At 36.6% G+C, this 17654-nt stretch overlaps 3 protein-coding genes across 3 annotated transcripts; all 3 read right to left on the bottom strand.

Moving 5' to 3' along the window:
- LOC133862017 (uncharacterized) lies at positions 1-989 on the bottom strand. The gene is made up of 3 exons (XM_062297854.1): positions 836-989; positions 688-740; positions 1-457 (listed from the first exon to the last, which is right to left on the bottom strand). Exons 1-3 carry the CDS (start codon positions 894-896, stop codon positions 329-331), a joined length of 243 nt encoding a protein of 80 aa, XP_062153838.1. The 5' UTR covers positions 897-989; the 3' UTR covers positions 1-328.
- A 7132-nt stretch (positions 990-8121) lies between these two features.
- On the bottom strand, positions 8122-13282 carry LOC133857067 (importin subunit beta-1). The gene is made up of 3 exons (XM_062292183.1): positions 13138-13282; positions 9575-11994; positions 8122-9461 (listed from the first exon to the last, which is right to left on the bottom strand). Exons 2-3 carry the CDS (start codon positions 11989-11991, stop codon positions 9263-9265), a joined length of 2616 nt encoding a protein of 871 aa, XP_062148167.1. The 5' UTR covers positions 11992-11994; positions 13138-13282; the 3' UTR covers positions 8122-9262.
- Positions 13283-14947: 1665 nt separating this feature from the next.
- On the bottom strand, positions 14948-17075 carry LOC133862378 (uncharacterized). The gene is made up of 6 exons (XM_062298168.1): positions 16577-17075; positions 16290-16392; positions 16115-16180; positions 15874-16029; positions 15595-15691; positions 14948-15314 (listed from the first exon to the last, which is right to left on the bottom strand). The coding sequence occupies exons 1-6, from the start codon at positions 17073-17075 to the stop codon at positions 15189-15191; spliced, it is 1047 nt and encodes a 348-aa protein (XP_062154152.1). The 3' UTR covers positions 14948-15188.
- Positions 17076-17654: the final 579 nt, after the last annotated feature.

Genomic DNA, 17654 nt, shown 5'->3' with positions numbered 1-17654 from the left:
TTTTTGGTATTAAAGCAATAGTAGCAACTTTATTAATTTATACATCATATATATCCAGGATAAGCAATTGCAGCAGAACTGCATACATCGGAAACATCTGATATACATGGAAAGGTCTTTTATATATATATATATAGATATATATTTTAAAGGCCCTTAAACTACACCCACAACTAGGGTTATATCTATATGATATATCATTCATAAAGAAACTCATTTAGAATGCTACATAATACGTTTCAACATACATGATCAAAACCTATATATATCTAGAGATCGAGAGATCGAGTAGTGTCTATTATATATATAGTTTGGGCCCAAAAGGAAGTTAAGGGTTCCTGCCACCGCCGTTACCAGGTTTCTTTCTAGGATCATGCTTAGAGTTGGCTCCTGCATCCTCATAATCCAGCAGCGAATCAAACTCTAGAAGCTTCCTCAACTTGATTCGGTTACCACCCTTAACAAACAAATTAATCACATTTTGTTAGCAAAGAAGTATATATGTAATTAGAAAATAACCTTAGGTTAGACATAAAATCATAAAATATTGTAACTGTACATATTATAATTGGTAAACAAGTGGTCTGCATAATGTGACTTTCCTTGCTCATATTCAATTCATTGGCATTTGCAATGTATCCATATTTTTACATTATAAAATTTACATAACTGGTAGGCTAGCTATACCTTGAAAAGTGAGTGATAGGGGTTGGTGCCATCCTTGAAGCCTTCAACTGTGCCTACATGGGAAAGTGAGAATTTGTTGCTTATTAAGCTACTTGAAAATTTGAAAAAGAGGTCTAGCTAGGATAATTTACATTAAAAACTTTCTCACCTGATAAGGGAATGAGGAGTATGAGGAGAAGTAGAAGAACAGTTTTGATTCTAAGAGCCATGGCTGATCTTCTTCTTCTTCTTGTTAACTGTTTGATGCTTAGAAGGTGGCTATGGCTTTAGCAGGGAAGGTTAGGGGAGGTAGTAGGGAGGGTCTGCTTTTATGGTTACTCGGTGGTAGAAAATGTGTCATGAGAGCTGTTGTCATGGTGCACCCCACCTAGCTAATAGCAACAGAATGATGATGATATGCATATTAAACTTTAGCCACAACTCTAAAGTCAACTACACTATTATATTATGCATCAAAAAAAGGAGAATTTGTATGCATGTGGACACTGCAAACAATCCCTTGCATGGCTCAAACTCTACCCATTTTCAGCTTGGCTTTTGGGGTGTTTATCACCTTTTTATAAGTCAATCTGCTTTCTTTTCTCTGCACACTAACATGTGCCTGTGCCATAGGCTCATCACTCATATCTTATGCATTTGGACAGTACTTTAGGCTCCCCATTGTTCTGAAAGCAAAATTAATGAACTTCAGCCGCCCATTGTTCCAATAAAACTTATGAAATTGACTGACTCAATCAAAAATACTTCAATTCTCAAATTAAAAGAGAATAGAAGTGTTGAAAATTATTTCATGAAAATCCAAGTTTATCTCTAATTTGAAAATATGAAATTTTAAGTTTATCTTAAATTTGAATATTTAAATTCCCCTCTATTTCTTTTTGTTATTCTTTGTCCCACATTGAAAAGTTATGATTATTTTTTGTGCTTTATAAGCATTTATCAAGTTCTTATACTAAATAAGATTTTGAGTATACATGTGCTAGTTGTGCTAGTTGCGTCACCCCAGTACGAAGCACTGGTCGTCGCACGCACGCACGCGTGTCGCTTTGACGCTTAGTCGCACGAGATTATTAATTACGTGTCTATTTTTTCTGATGTGTACAACTGCTTCTCTAACAATAATATTTTTTAAATACGTAACTGTTTTCTAAATTGTCAAAAAACTATATTTTCTAACTGTGTTTTCAACAGTCATAAACTGTGTTTTCAACAGTTATAAACTGTATTAAAACTGTTGTAAACTAATTATGAGTTTTCAGATAAAAACTATATTGTTATAGCAGATTTCATACTTCTTTTCCTTTATCTTCTTTTTTATCTTCTCTACTGTTACAGAATTTCGATATTCAGAGTAGTGTTCAGAATTTGCAATCTGCGCACTACATTCGGGCAGTATTGTATCCTGAGGACAAAAATTGTTGTATTCCCTTTTGCAGAACTTATTGTTTAAGTGTGAGGCAATATTTGTCTAAGAGACAGATTTACATTCGCCTTACTGTCCAGTGTTCTTCGTATACGGTTTTTTATTTTTCTTCTTTCTTCAATTTTCTGTAGTTCCACATCTTTATATTTTCCTACAAGAAGAAATCACACTTCCATACAATATCTTAATTACTGCTTATTGATTCATACACCCATTATAATATTATTCTTCATATCCATTTCACACCCGTTGATTACTTGATATAACGTGATTTAAATGGCTTTTTTTAAGTGGTTGATATGCGAAATCACCTCAAACAAATCACATCAGCCAATATGAAATAGGTGTGGAAAGTAACACTTCAAGCAAGTATGAAAAATAAAATATATTTTTTTCACACTATATATATATATATATATAGTATAGGCAGTGGTGAATCATGGTCTTTCTAAAGAAATCCGTGGTACCAATATATATAGATGGATATATATTGGCAGTGGGGTGAACCATGGAGTACTTCTTTCTGAAGAAATCCGTGGTACCAGCACCACTATGGTGTATGATGCTTTTGGTCCTCATATTTCAGCTTTCATCACTTCCTAAGTCAATAGAGATCGATGGAGACAATTAAACATAAAGAGTGGGCTATTACTATAGACGAAATCAAATAAAAAGCATTAGGGGGGTTGAATGTTGTGGGGGGCCATTGGTGGCTGTGGGAGCACTAGCAAGAGGGAAACAACTCAACATTTTGAAACTCCCAACACACTAATTTTATTTTAATCAACACATTAAAACAAAAAATAATTTAAAAAAAAAGGTTAAACTAATCATCCTCCTTGAGACCCTATGTTGGTAATGATGATGTTTACAGGGTGTGATTGACTCATAAACTTCCTACAACTCCGTTTTTGGCAGTGGTCTAGGATGTCGGGGGTTAGATTTTTTTTTTTTTAATTACTATTGGAGGGGGTTAGATTATTACAAGTCCGTTACATAAATAAACATATTCAAAAAAAAAAAAAAAAAACTACAAAATGATTAAGAAAAGATATAAATGTTAAAAAAAAAAAAAAAAAAAAATGATCTCCCATATTCAGGGGTTTATTTAAATTATTTGCTTCCTCTCGCCACCTGAGTTTGCTGTTGAGCTTAATTCTGATTAAAATCGTAACAATAAATACTGGCATGTTTGTTAATATTTGAAAAAGTATTATGAATATGACATAAAAGTGAAAACGGTTTTGATTGTTTTGTTTATCATGGGTTGTCTTGTTAATATTTTTGTTTTGAAAACAGAAAACAAAAGATTTTTAATTCATTGTACCACGTTTTATGTTATTAGGAAGACATGAGTGAAGCCGAGGTCAGCATTGGCAATGACAGGAGCAGGGCATTTTGAAGTCACTAGAAGCCACTGCTAAAAGTGGCAGGTTCTGTTCATTTAGGATGCTTACTGTAATATTTATATTTCTCCCACTGCCCAACCATTTCTTCTTTTGGGTTCTTCCACTGTATATTGTGAGGAGAGATCATGGAGAAACCTGCAGCACATAGAGTGATGGAGGGCCGCCAGGAAGAGAACAAAAATAGGAGAACTTTATGAGCACTACTGATATTGAAGGTGGGAGTCATGTCACAATGGCTCACAGCACTTTCTCTGTACTACCTTAAAAGTAAAACCTATCTTCTACTTCTCTTCCTTGAAGCTTTTATGAGCGCTATTTGAGTGGTGACCCTCAAGAAAAAGACGAGTAATGTTAAAAGTCTTTTTTAGAGAGACACAAAAATAATATAATAGAAACTTCTAAAATTACTAGGGAAAATTAAACGGATGCTACATATCTACTGATGTTTGCAAATGTGTTTAGGTAGCTTTCAGCTGGAAAATATTATGTGTACCATAAGAATTGATTGCCAATATTAACTAGTGACAATAAGAGGCTTGAGCTTCTTTCAGTTTTGGTTACATCATCAGTGTTTCCCTACAGAAATTTCAAGCTTTCTTAAGCCCTTCCCACCAAAATTAGATGGGCTTCCTCAGCATTGAATCTATATGGGCTCCCCTTTTAACCCAAAGAGAAAAAGTTAAATCCTTACATGGGCCGCCACTTTGACGCAAACCCAAATGAGAAAAGAAACAAACAACTTTGGGCTTCTCATCGCATGCAAGGATGCACCACATGGTCCATCCAAGAGTCGATGTGTTGGGCGACTTGTCAAATTGAAAGGATCGGAATCCCTTACAATTGAGAATTATTCGTTATCCTTACTTCCTTGGCAAGGGTTTCTGAGAGGGAGCTCCGTTGCTTGAACAGGGAGCCTACCCTAGGGGTTCCCTTACTCGAACAAGAATCCTCGCTCACATCTCATTTAGAACACTAGCAACAGTTTTTTTAAAACTCATTATATTCTCTAAATGCAGAGAAAACTCTTAAAAAACCTAATGAAACAAATTCTCTTTATGCTTCCTAAACCAAAAGAACACCAAGAAAACTAAGAGTGTTACCCTCACATTATTTTAATATAAAAAATGCTTTCTCTTTTGTCTCTTTTTCTTCTAACATTTATTTGAAATAATATTGAAATGGTATAGGGAAAGGATAATGGAAGCTATTGTGGAATTTATTTAAATAGGAAAGTAAAAAGTAGTTTGGTTAATTTTTTATTTTTTATTATTTTTTTTTTTAAAAAAAAAAAAAATTTAAAGCCTCATTTGGTTTGTGAAATGAGTATCTAATGAAAAACTGAATAGTTATTACTAGGAATGAAAGGAAATGGAATGGAATAGCTATCCCACAAATTGAAAACTAGTGGGTAGCCACAACTACCCCTAGAGACACCCAAATTCTTATCAGGCCACCCTCGATGATGCTTGGGAATGGCCTGGCCACCACTGATGGGCTTCAGGGGTGGCTGCGGATATTAGGGGTGGCACAGGCCACCCCGAAATGCTCCGAGGGTGGTCGTACCGTCCTTGGCTCCTTCAGATTTTTAAAGAAATAAATATTCATATTCGTAAGGAAATAGTTATTCTAACGAAAATAAATATTTCAAATAATAGACTCCTACCAAACAAAGAAATGAATATTCCATAAGAATATACATTCTATTCCCGAAGTCTATTCTACGAATTAAACGAGGCCTAAAAAAAATTGCTCCTAGTTCACTTACAACTTTCCATTCTCCCTCCTCTTTGAATAGGAGACTGTAAGAGATCTGTATCTAAATTGAAAACCACTTTTGCTTGTCTTTAATGGGAGGTCTGCTGAAGATTAAATTGACCTAAGAGTTTTAGGGTTGGGAATAGCATTCCCCCCTAAAACCTTTCATTCCTTAAGTGTACTTAAAGTCGGCATCAAAGATGAAGACTATGTTTAATAAATAAATTTAGTACACGAGGTTAGAAAAAATTGGCAAATTACTAGAAAGCACATTTTGGGTGATCCAATCAGCACGGAGTTGGTGATCGGAGAATACATCTTGCTCAATCAATTGACAACAAATCCTTAGATTGCCTTCTCTAAGGCACATTTTGTGATAGCTTAATGCTCCGTTTGTAACATAACTAATAGTCAACAGAAATCATTTTTAATTTGACCTTAAAAGTCTTTTTAATTTTTGAAACATGATTTACGATTTTGAAAACTGTAAATCGTTTTTCAAATTTAAAGTCTTGATTTTTTTAACGCACATATGTGGAAATCCACCACTACTGCAGCACTGGAGTTTGTTAATAACTTGATTCTAACGTCGAAAATCTCCGAATTTTAGTAGTCGATTGCCGGAATCCAGCGGCACTAGCCGGATTCAGACGATGGTCGCCGGAATCCAGCCATTTTTCCCAGATTCCAGCCAGTTTGACTAGAATCTTAAAATTTCTACCAAAATCTGACGACTTTGCAGGATTCCAGCAAACCAAATTTTGACCAAACTGGCCGGAATTTGACCAATATAGCCGAAATCCGACCAGTACAGCCGAAGCCCGGCCAGTTTAGCCAAAATCTGAAAATTTTCGGCCGAAATCTGGCTACGGCGGCCAGACGTCAACAGAATCCGACGACAATTGCTGGATTTCGTTTTACACCATTAATAATTTTTTTGTACGAGCCAAACGCCATAAAATATTTTCAAGAAAATTATTTTTTTCCTGAAAAATGATTTCATCGAAAATATTTGACGAAGGAAAATATTTTACATTAAAACAAATGGTGCATAAATTAGTCACCTTTTGCCAAAAGCACCAAATTGGGATATAGTTCTTGATGAAAACATTCAACAACAGGGAGATATCTCTAATAAATTAGAGTCTTGATTATTAGCAATTCGAATAACAAATGTAAGAGTATTCTTAGTAGCTTCACCAAAATAGTTTTTTAGCTATTTTGGTGTGCCAATTTGATAAAAACACTAAAAAACCACTCCCAACAGCTTCACCACTTTAACCAAAAAGTTTTGATGAGTAATATTCACTTACCAACTCCTTCATCAATTTTATTTTTCTTTCTCTCTCAATCGATCACAACAATTTTTTCGTTTCTTCTCCCATCTCTCACAGACAGCATCCCTGAGGATCCGGTGTCATCAAGACTTGGCCAGGACTTGAAATGACTGCGAAAACTCGAGCTAGAGGAAGGCCATGCAGGTGAGGATGGAGTGGTTGAAGAGCTGGAAGAAGGTGAGCCTACGATGTCATAGGACGGCAAAGATTGTCCGCAGCATGTGGAGGAAGCGGGTGAGGTAGAAGAGGTAGGACCAGAAGACGACTCGGCCCAAGGGTCGGGTGCCGAGTGGGAAGCAGAGGAGCCATTGTAAGGGGGTCTTGGAGCGACGCCAGAACCAGTGGGTGTCTAGGATCTCGGTGGCAGCAGAGATGAGGATTTCGGTGGAGATGGTGGCAGAGATGAGGGCCATGGAGAGGCTGTGCAGGGCCAGGATGGGTCCGAGCGGGACGACCTGGCCAGGCTGGAGGAGATCCGTGAGGAAGAGGTGGAGCAGGGTTTTGCTGATCATCAGCGCTGATTGATTCAGTCGCGGACACTGAATCTTGTCATTTTGTTCGATATATCTACAAATCTGCTCCTGGGTTTGATGGATTTTTGTTGCTTATGCATTTTCTGGTAGTTATTTTTTGAGGGTTTGCGTAGATTAGTCACATGGCTTCGTAGGTTTCATTTTTTTATTTATTAATGTTTGATTTTTCTCCTTGCATGATGGGTTTTTGTTTCTCGAGGAATTGCTACTTTCCTGTCTCTCTTTTGTTCTTTTGTTTGGATGGATATTCATTTTTGCTTTAATCTGTTTTTGGGTTGGTTTATTTATGTTAAAATTTGTCTTGATTTCTTGTGCCGTGTTCGTGTATTTGTGATTAATTCGAGCTAGTTCCAAATTATTGTGTAATTGCAACTGTATTTCGTGATTTCGTGTTCTGATGTAGGTATGGTTTTGGCTACTTTGATATGCCATCTATTTGGTTTAGGAACGGTGCTTAATATGGCATCCAGTTATGGGAATTGGGAAGCGAGCTAAAGTTCTAAAACACAATATGTCATTTAGAAAAAAGACAAAAATTCAAAAAAAAAAAAATAAATAAATAGAGAGAGAATAAAAAAAATCTGAAAAAATATTATTTAAATGAAATAGTGAATAGTTAAAACGGTTAAACTGCTATGAGAACTTTTAAAAAATGACTCACCAGAATAGAGAAAAATAATTTTTAGATATTTTAGTAAATAAAACTTGGTGAAGTTACTAAAAATGTTCTAAGAATGATTATAGAGTTCACTTGCCAAACAAGTCTCCAGGATAACCTGCTATCTTGCTCAGACAAATAAGCTCCATAGAGACTCTCGATACTCACTGAATAAATTGTAGATGACAATAAGGCCAACAATTAAGCTGGGAAAGGATCTAACATCCAATATTCATGACTTGCACTTGTTTCTAATTGAATAATCGCAACTCAAAAAAAAAAATCAAGAAAAATAAAGTAAAAAGAGATCTGTCCAACATTACAAAAATTCATCGTTTCTATAATATCACTTGAAAGATAACAACGGAGGCAAGACCACAAATACACTGCCTCGCCAAACAAGTGACACTCCAAATCCTTACTCGGCCCTTTAAATGTCATCACAATTCGTGACATTTCAATAAAAATTATGATTACACATTCCAAAGCACAATAAACAACTATACTTTCAAAAAAAAAAAACAAAAAAACAACCACCAGAGAAACGACGCCGAACCAATGATTTCATGAATGCATGGTATTGGACATTTGACCTGAGAAACGCCCACTAAAGACTGACAAAAATGAAAAATGAATGAATGCAATGCAGGATGAAATGCTCCCCGTGGTACGTGGGTGCTGGATGCCAGCCACACGTACCAAGTATACGAAAAAAATATGAAAGTGATCAAATACAACCCGACCATGATCGACATATGATGAACAGATGCAGACGCAAATTAGCAAAAAGAATGAGAATCTGCTAATGAAGGAGAAATTAGGAATGAAGAAATCAGGAATGAAAACCTGCTGAAGGAGAAAATTCTCGAAAATAGCATCTGGGTGGTGTTGAAAATGTCATGACCCCATAAACAACTCTCTGCATTCGTCCATTTCAACACCTGTAACCATCTGAGAGATTAAACTGCGACCAGGTTTGAATAGGACTACTCTAAAAGGGTCTCATCAAACAAGCCAACGATCAAGCAGCTTGAGAGTTGTCTATTTTCCTCACACTTAACTCCAATTCCGCAACCGCACCCTCCATGAGCCCTAACAACTTTTTTTTCCTGATTTTCCATGAAGGCCTCCACCCATTTCAGTGAAGCCATCCCTAATAATTTTTTTTTCCTGATTTTCTATGGAGGCCTCCACCCATCACTACCCACTTTCTCCTGACAAACCAGAACCCGACCCAATGGCGCTGATGCATTAGTTAGCAACAAGTTTTGGTGATGATGCATTGGTTAGCAACAAGTTTTGGTGATGATGCAAGAGTTAGTGACAACTTGAAGACCAACAACACTGTAGTCTGAAAATGGTGATGACTCAACAAGTATGCGATCCCGGACCCCGACTCAACACACCCAAATGCATGCAGGGACTCCTAAAATTAAAGAGTGTACCAAGTGATGGTAGCATCAAACAGAAATGGCACGACTGATGGCCAATTTGGCCCATTCAGCAGATTCTTTAATCAAATGGTCATCTGAGGACAAGCATTCGTTTAAAAATTCTTTGCTTGACAGAGATTGCTGTATCAAAGAACCTGCATTACTTCCAAGCGTATCTGCTAGATCTCCAAGGACTCCAACAGCAGTTTTCATCACCAAATCATCCCTACAAAAACAATTTTTTTTTTTTTTTAAAAAAAAAAGATCTCAGCAAATAAAACATCAAAAGAAACATTACACACAAGAATAAAGGAAAATTATAATCTTCTATAAACTCACATGTCTTTCTCCATATATATGCTGTCCAAGAACTGGAGGATGTGAGGTGCATAGGGAAACAAGAGCTGGGTTTTAGTAGAGTTCTTGAAGCCTTGGAAAATCCCAGAATATGCCTCCAAGATTCCGTTTCTTAGAGAATTTGTGTAGTCCATCATATCATCATCAGCACCTGATGTGTGAGCAGACAACTCTGCTGCACCCTGGAGCATGGGCATTGCATACATCAAGTATTTTTCAAAGTTCTCTCCAATAGCAAGTGCTATATCACCAAAACAAGAGAATATGGGAGGCTTAACAGAACGGTGCAACTGATTGCTTGACAAGTTCTTAAGGAGCTGTGTCATAATCCCATCACAGTAGGGAAGAATCTTATCCTCCAATGCCCTGCATATATCCCCCACAACACCAACTGTCACAGCACACACTTGGTACTCCTCAAAATTTTGAAGACCCATCTCCAAATACTTGTAAAACTCTGGCATGTATTTTGTAAAATCTGGGCCTGCTGCATAGGCAAGGGCTCCAATGGCAAGCATCGCCTCCTCATGCACAGTGGCACTTCTACAGGCAAAAACCCTCAGGAATAGACCCATTACCTGATCTGCATACTGCATAAAGACATACTTAGTTGCCTCTGATGACCCTAGCTTCTGAATAATTACCTGTAGACACCCACAAAGAAGGCCTTGTACTTCACTCTGCTTCTCTCTCTCATCAGATGAAAGCTTTTGCCCCTCAAGAGTCTTGTGCAGCTCCATCATGATGACAGGAACAAGTTGCAACACCATGGGAGCTGTTTCATCAGTTGAACACCTCACCACTTCATTCAACGTCTCATAGGCAGAGGTCCTTAATCGAGATTCCCCTGCGTCTTCTCTGTGTGTAGCAGTGAGAAGGGCCTGAACAATTTCCTGGAAAAAAGGAGTTAAAGGAGATGATGCGGCCCCCTCCTCATAGCCCTGTGCAAGAAAATAGAGAGCGCCACAGGCCTTCTCAGCAACATTTGGAACATCCTTCATGCTCTGAAGCAGAACAGTAATGATCTGTTGGCAATTTGCTTGAGTAATTATTGGTGTATCTGTGGTTGAACCATGAAGAAATTCAAAGATTCGCCCCAGGGTCCATGCAGTAGTGTCCTTCACATGGTTATTTGGATCCGTTGTTAAAGCACTAAGCATGAATGTCAAAGCAACATTGACAATAGATGTTAACTTGTCAGGGGAAGGACCCTCCAAAATTGAACCAAAAGCATATGTAGCTGCTTCCCGTTGCCTCCAATCAGGTTTTGTTATGTTCTCTTCAATAAATGGAATAACAAGTGGGACAATATCATCTCCCACAGTACGCGCAACCAAGCCAAGGCAAGTGCCCCCAGCCATCGCAATATTCCAAGCCCCTTCATCCTGATCCTGATCCTCCTCTTGCTTAAGGAGTGTCTCCAACAGCATAGGGACAAGGGCAGGGAGGGCCTGCTTGATAAAATAGAAACAAGGAATAGCAGAGTCACCAGTGAAATCATCCCCATAATCTTCCAAGATATCTATCTCCTCATCACAAATTGAACTCCAGAACTCAATGGCTTGAAGAGCAACAGGCTCCTCATCTTCCTTCACGGCCTTTGCTGTAATGTTAAAGATGTCCTGGATATAAGGAGCTAATTTCTCATAGTAAGTTGATGAAATGGAGACCAGACACTCAAAAGCTGCCTGTCGTATCTTCACTTCCGTGGACAGAGTTGCCTCACAGACAACTCTCATGATATAATCACGCTCCATATCATTGCTAAAATTTGCCTGAGCAAAGCCCAAAGCATTGTACAGTGCTCGAGTAGCAGCGAGCCTAACATCAATGTTCCCTTCAGATGCATTCATTCCCTGAACTACGGCCGTAAGTATTTTATTCACTTGATCCTGATCCACACAATTAGAAGAGACTTCCTCACACAAATATCCAAGAGTCTCCAAAGTGGCTTGCTTAACATTAGCCGGTACCTGGTGAATATTTGACAAAAGCGATCCTATCAACTCAGGCCACTGTTTCTGAGGCAACTCAATGCCTGCAACCTTCGCAATGACTTGAGATGCAGTAGATCGAGCATCAGGTACAGGAGCAGAGAGGGTCTGTAACAAGGATGTCTTGATCTGAGCCTTCACGGCAGCATCCAGTGACAACCACCTCTGAACAAGCTCAAACTTTCTAGATTGTTCCTTGGCATCCAAGGCATTCTTAAGTATTAAACCTGCTAATTTACGGCTCTCAACAGGCTTATCATCATTTGCTAGCTCCCCCGACAGAGAGATAAAAAAACTGGGAAGGTTTTGCTCCTGAAACTGTTTTAAACTGTCTTCTGCATGCTTCCGCACTGTTCCATCTATCGATTGTGCATTTAGAAGAATCTGGGTAACTTCCATCGCCATTATCTGAGCGAATCAAATATATACTTATCAGATAAATAAAGTTCAAGAAACTATTATCGCCATTAATCATATGAGTCTCCAACCCATCCCAAACCCAAGTCCATAAAGAAATGAATAATGAGTTAAGAAGGGCCATCACAGTGTCATCAAACCACCCGAAAAATAGTTGTAGGAAGAGAAGGAAACAAAATTTATGATACATTTCAATTCCTTAACATGAAAGTCAAGTAAAACTGCACTTAACTGAACAAACACAGCTAATTTGCTAGTTGACTTGCATATAAAGCTTTGACATATAAATTCCTTTTTCTTTTTCTTTTTTTCTCTCATCTTTTCCGTAGCCAACCAAAGATCAACATTTTCAGGTACAGATTAAATTAAAAAATGATTACATTGAATGAAACTGGAAGAAGTTGAAGCATAAAAAGACCCCAAAAAGGAAAATCCTGCCTCTAACTGTGGACTACGAAAATTATCATCAGAATCAGACAAATACCAAAAACAGAGCAAAAACCACTTGAGAATCGTAACCTTACAAATAAATCAGGCGAACTAACTAATTACGGCAAGAAAGTGAAAAATAAATACACTGTAATAAATCAGAAACCCAAGTTCACCCAGAAAACAGAAAAATCTATATCACAGGCCACAGCAACCCCTCCGAAAATAAACACTCAAAATTTCAAACCCATTAAGAAACGAAATCAATCAACCAGAAACACTACTTTGATCCAAACTAATCAATGAAAAAACCAATTTTTGCTCTTTCCATCTGTAAACCTAGCATACCCACCAGACCCTGAACACTTGGAATTGAAACCCATATAAGTAAAAGGTGAAGAAATCACAGATCTAATCAGATTGAAAACAATTTCACACAAAATTTGACCAAATTCAAAGCACTTCAAGAACACACTAGTTTCATACAGAAAAAATAACACACTAGTTGCAAAAACAACGTAAACCCATTAAAACTACCGGAACAAACAAATCGAAATTCGACCACTTGGACGAAGAAAATTGAAGAACCAATGAATCGAATCAGAGATCAGCAAAAAGTCGAGATCGAATCCCCAAATCACAGTACAGAACCCTAATTGCCGTTAAAAAAATCAGGATTTTGAGAGAGACAGAACACAAAATTACCTCTCAGTTCACGAAATTGACGGACACAGTACGATCACCGATCCGAAAGACCAAAACCGCGCTCTGAAACCCTAAGAAAGACAGAGAGAGAGAGAGAGAGAGAGAGAGAGAGAGAATAGAGGTAAATTGAAAAACAGGGGGTTTGAATTATACTTTTATTTTTTATTTTTTATTTTTATTTTTATTTTATTTGAGGTTTTAATAATTTTATAGTAGTGACTTGTTTTGTGGGACCCTGGTAGTATTATTTGTTATCCTTCAACAGATCAGAACCGTTGTTTTTTAAGGAGTCTAATTCTGATAAATTTTTTTTGAGAAGAGTCTAATTCTGATAATTGCTTTGGCTTCAGGTGTGAGTTGTCCTGTGGGCTCCATAAATAATTCTGTAGGTTAGAGTTGTTACGTGTCAAAATTATAAAAAAAAAAATCATAAAAGAGTTATATATTTAATATTTGTCTTTTTTTAAAAAAATGATAGTTTAAAAAGGTAAAAAATTCACATTTTCAAATTTCAGATAAGATGATGCATTTTAAAAATTATACGATTTTAAATATCAAACCACTTATTTTATCAAATGTTTAACTGCATTTTTAAAATTAAATTTTTATTATTTTTATTTTAAAATTTTCATTTATTCAAATTGCACGTTTTGAAATCGTTAGATGAAATGAAGCATAAGTGAAAACAGTAAATAGTAACTCAAATTTTCCCATATGATCATGGAATTTACGTAATTATGTGCGGGTTTTATCACAGGGAACCAACGGTTCAGATTGAACAGTATGTGGTTATAAACAGTTACTCTAAGGTACTTCATAGTTAAGCAAGTTCAGAAGGACAATATGAATGTGTTCAGATTCTCACCTGACTTTATGAGACAACTTTTCAAGCCTTAAACTTCAGTACCCAATTGTAAATTCATTTTGGAAGTAAAGAATCAGTGTCCCTTTTTTTTCTTTTTTTCTTTTCTTTTTTTTTTTTAAAAAAAAAAGGAAAAGGAAAAGAGAAAATAAACCTGAACCTTAATCTTATCTCATATCAAAAGGAGGTGCTAATCAACATTTTTATTTTGTGAGAAAAAACAAAATTTTAATAAACATAGCCGATATTTTTAACTTCTTTTATTGTTTTTTTATAATCTTAGTGGTTATGATTGGTTGAAGAGCATCAACTGTCAATTTTGTAAGAAAATACCTAAAAAACCATGTCTGCTACATTAATGACCAAATTAAATTGATGGATAATTCATGGACAAAATTGAAACCAAAATCAATTTTCAACCCAAAAAAAAAAATATATACTTTTTTTTTTTTTTTTTATAGATAAATCAGAGCATGGCAGATGCATGGTGGGTGGCAGAGAGGGATTTAAAGAAATAAAGCCTTGCTAATAAAACAAATGAATCTAAAGTGGATGGATCAATGACAATGGTTGTTCACTGAACTAAGCCAATTATCCCCTTATTTAATACTACCGCCCAAGGCTTGCTCGAAAGAGACATATATATACTGCTTTCAATCTCTTCCTAAAAGTTTCAAATTATTTTTTTTAAAATAATAATTATAATAAATCCTTCCAATGATCATAGTAATTACTCTGCATGTTTGGTTTAGGGTTGGTAAAACGGGTTATTGCATTGGGTTTGGGTAGATCCGATTTACCCGTCAACCTCTTTAAGCTAACTCGAGCCCGATACGATTAGAGACACGTTTATAAGCAGGATTACACGATATGACACGATTAACCCGTTTAGTTAATGGGTCATGTCGGGTTGACACGGCCCGATTAATTTTTACATTAATTCTCAACTATAAAATGTACAAAACAAATGTGTCATAAACGGTTTGACTCGTTTATAAACGGGTCATAAGCAGGTCAACCCGTTTAGCAAAAACTCAAACCTTATAACTTTGTGTCATGTTCATGCTAGATTTGCGAGTCGTGTCAAAAATTACCAACCCTATTTGAAGAGCTTAGGGCTAATGCAAAATTGGAAATTATTTTCCTTTCTTTTGTTCATTTTCTTCCGTAGTAGAAGGGTAAAAATTGTTCAGAGTTCGTCATGGTAATCTTCATCATAATCTTCATTGCTTTCATCATAGACAGTGCTGTAGAAGATGTTCTCGTGATTGAGCATCTCATCAAGTGATAAGTTCCCATCTTTGTTGTCATCAGCCTGAATGAAATAAAAAAACAGCACCCGAAGAACTCGTTAACGAGGTTACATCGGTACAACATAACCAACTTAATTTGCTTTTGGTTTTGGAAGAATTATTAGTCTAAGATTGTTGTTTTTACAATCCACTACGCCACGTTGCATCACTCATTTAGCCTGCTGCTCTTCCTATTATTGGTCTAACTAGATTTCTGGGCTTATTAAATCGGGTTCATCAAATATGAAATGAAATTAATCAATTGCATTTTCTTACAATTACAATTATAGAATAGCAACTGACCTGCTGAATTAGATAACTAGTGTAATGTTTTGCATAAAACAGTTCTCCTGGGTGAAGGTAACGTAGTATGGGTTTCAATTCTTCCACTGCCAGGAATCTGCAAAATTTTTGCCAATATGAAATCTGTGAATAACCTGAGCTGCAGCTAGTTTAAACCATCCACCTATAACACTGACCATAAAGATGTAATCTTATCTTTATTTGATCAGAAAATTAATTATAATCATGCGTAATTTGAAAGAAAAACTTGTCTTTCTAAGTTCCAAGGGATACACATACTTGTCCTTGTTCACATCAAGCTCTGCAAACTTCTCTTCTGCTGTTGGTACATCAACCCCAGCTGTTTCAAATTCAACATAATTCTTGTAGATACCATAAGCATGTTCAAGGAATTCTGCAAAATCGAGTTTCCCACCACCATCATGGTCCATCCGCCTGTAAACAAAACTATTATGTCAAGGCACATAGCTCAATGATACAATGTTAAAATGTAAATAAAAATGAAGGAACAACTAATTACTTCATCTTTTCTCTCAAAAGCCATTTCTGAACTTTCTCGTTTTCACTGTCTTCAGGGTGCAAGAAACTGCATAAAAAAACATGGCTTTAGTTCATCAAATTCCACAGCATGCAGAAATCACATTAAACCCATTATTAAGATAGAAAAGGGAGAGCAAAGAGGATAGAAAGTTTACTCTTTGAACTCATCAAAGCTAAGAGATCCATTTTGATCAGCATCAGCATTCTCAAGTTGCTCCTTCCACCATCCAGCTTCACCATGCCCCGGTCCATTTTTCTCTATTAATTTCACATTCTTTAGTGTCAAACTTGTATCCAGTACAATATCTATTTGCTCCATTTGGTTGCCAAGAAAACAAAAAACAAAGAAGGGAAAAAAATTTCTTCGCAATATGGGTCATCTTCTATGCAACCAAATGGAGCATACACTGATCGATTGTATACATAAAAACCATTGAAGTACCTAGATCTTCATTGGAAAATTGAGATAGATACTCCCTGAAAGATATGGCCCCATCTTCATCCTTGTCAAGCAATGCCAACTCTTTCTCTGTCCTATAATTCAATCCTTGTATTGCTTGTTGTGCAATCCAAGCCTCTAGCTCCTTGAAACCAACCCCCCCATCATGTGGTGCCTTGTCCAACAAAGGGAACAAAGCGATCAACCTCAAGGTTATATTCAGCTTTCCTTCACTAAAATATTCGTATGCAGCTGCAACCTCATCAGGGAATAAATGGTTTCCCAAATTGAGTGGATTAATGGGGTCCCCTAGCCCCTTATTTTCAGCTAATTTCCCCAATTCTGCGACTAGTGGGTCAAAAGTTGCGACCGGATGTTTGTAACCAAGATGGCGATTTCGGCGGCCGCCATAGACATGATGACCATGTTGTTTGGAGGGAGAGAACAAAATAAGGACTATGAAGGCGGTGGCTATTAGGGTGTAAACCACCACCTTCGCCATTAGAGATAGAACGACACCTAAGAGAGAGGGGTGGGCATAGGAGAAGATGGTGGCTATGTTTCTTTTTCTTTGGTCTCAATGATCCCCAACTAGGTGGTGGGAAAAACAGTTGTTGGCAGTTATAAGTGAATGGCTAAAAGGCTAAATGATTTTTGTTTGGAATTTGTATATTTTAATTTATTTAAAATTAGGCGCAATCTCATCCATACAATATAAATTATGTGGCAGTGCTAATTGGCATCCATGAACATTGATTATAATTAAGCCTTCAAATATCTTCAATTTGATCTATTTAGTGGAGAGGTAAAAGAAGAACAAAACAAAGGATATGTGGCATTAGTTAGTTTATTTGAAATACTAACCCAAAAATCAATTAAGGCACTTAATTCTGAACTCCACTTAACAAAAATTTTAAACTGCATTATAGTTTTTGTCCCATAAATATAAGGTAGGTTCCAAATTTGACCAATAAACTAGTTTTTAAATATTAATTTTGGATAATAATATAGTAATTTGTCAATCAAGCTAATAACAATGATGCCACCACCAAAGGTATTATACTTGTTGGCGGAAGGTAGG

This window comes from Alnus glutinosa, chromosome 1, assembly GCF_958979055.1.
Source record: "Alnus glutinosa chromosome 1, dhAlnGlut1.1, whole genome shotgun sequence".
Taxonomy (NCBI): Eukaryota; Viridiplantae; Streptophyta; class Magnoliopsida; order Fagales; family Betulaceae; genus Alnus; species Alnus glutinosa.
The sequence above is the reverse complement of the archived record's forward strand: the minus strand, read 5'-3'. Positions and strand labels throughout refer to the sequence as shown.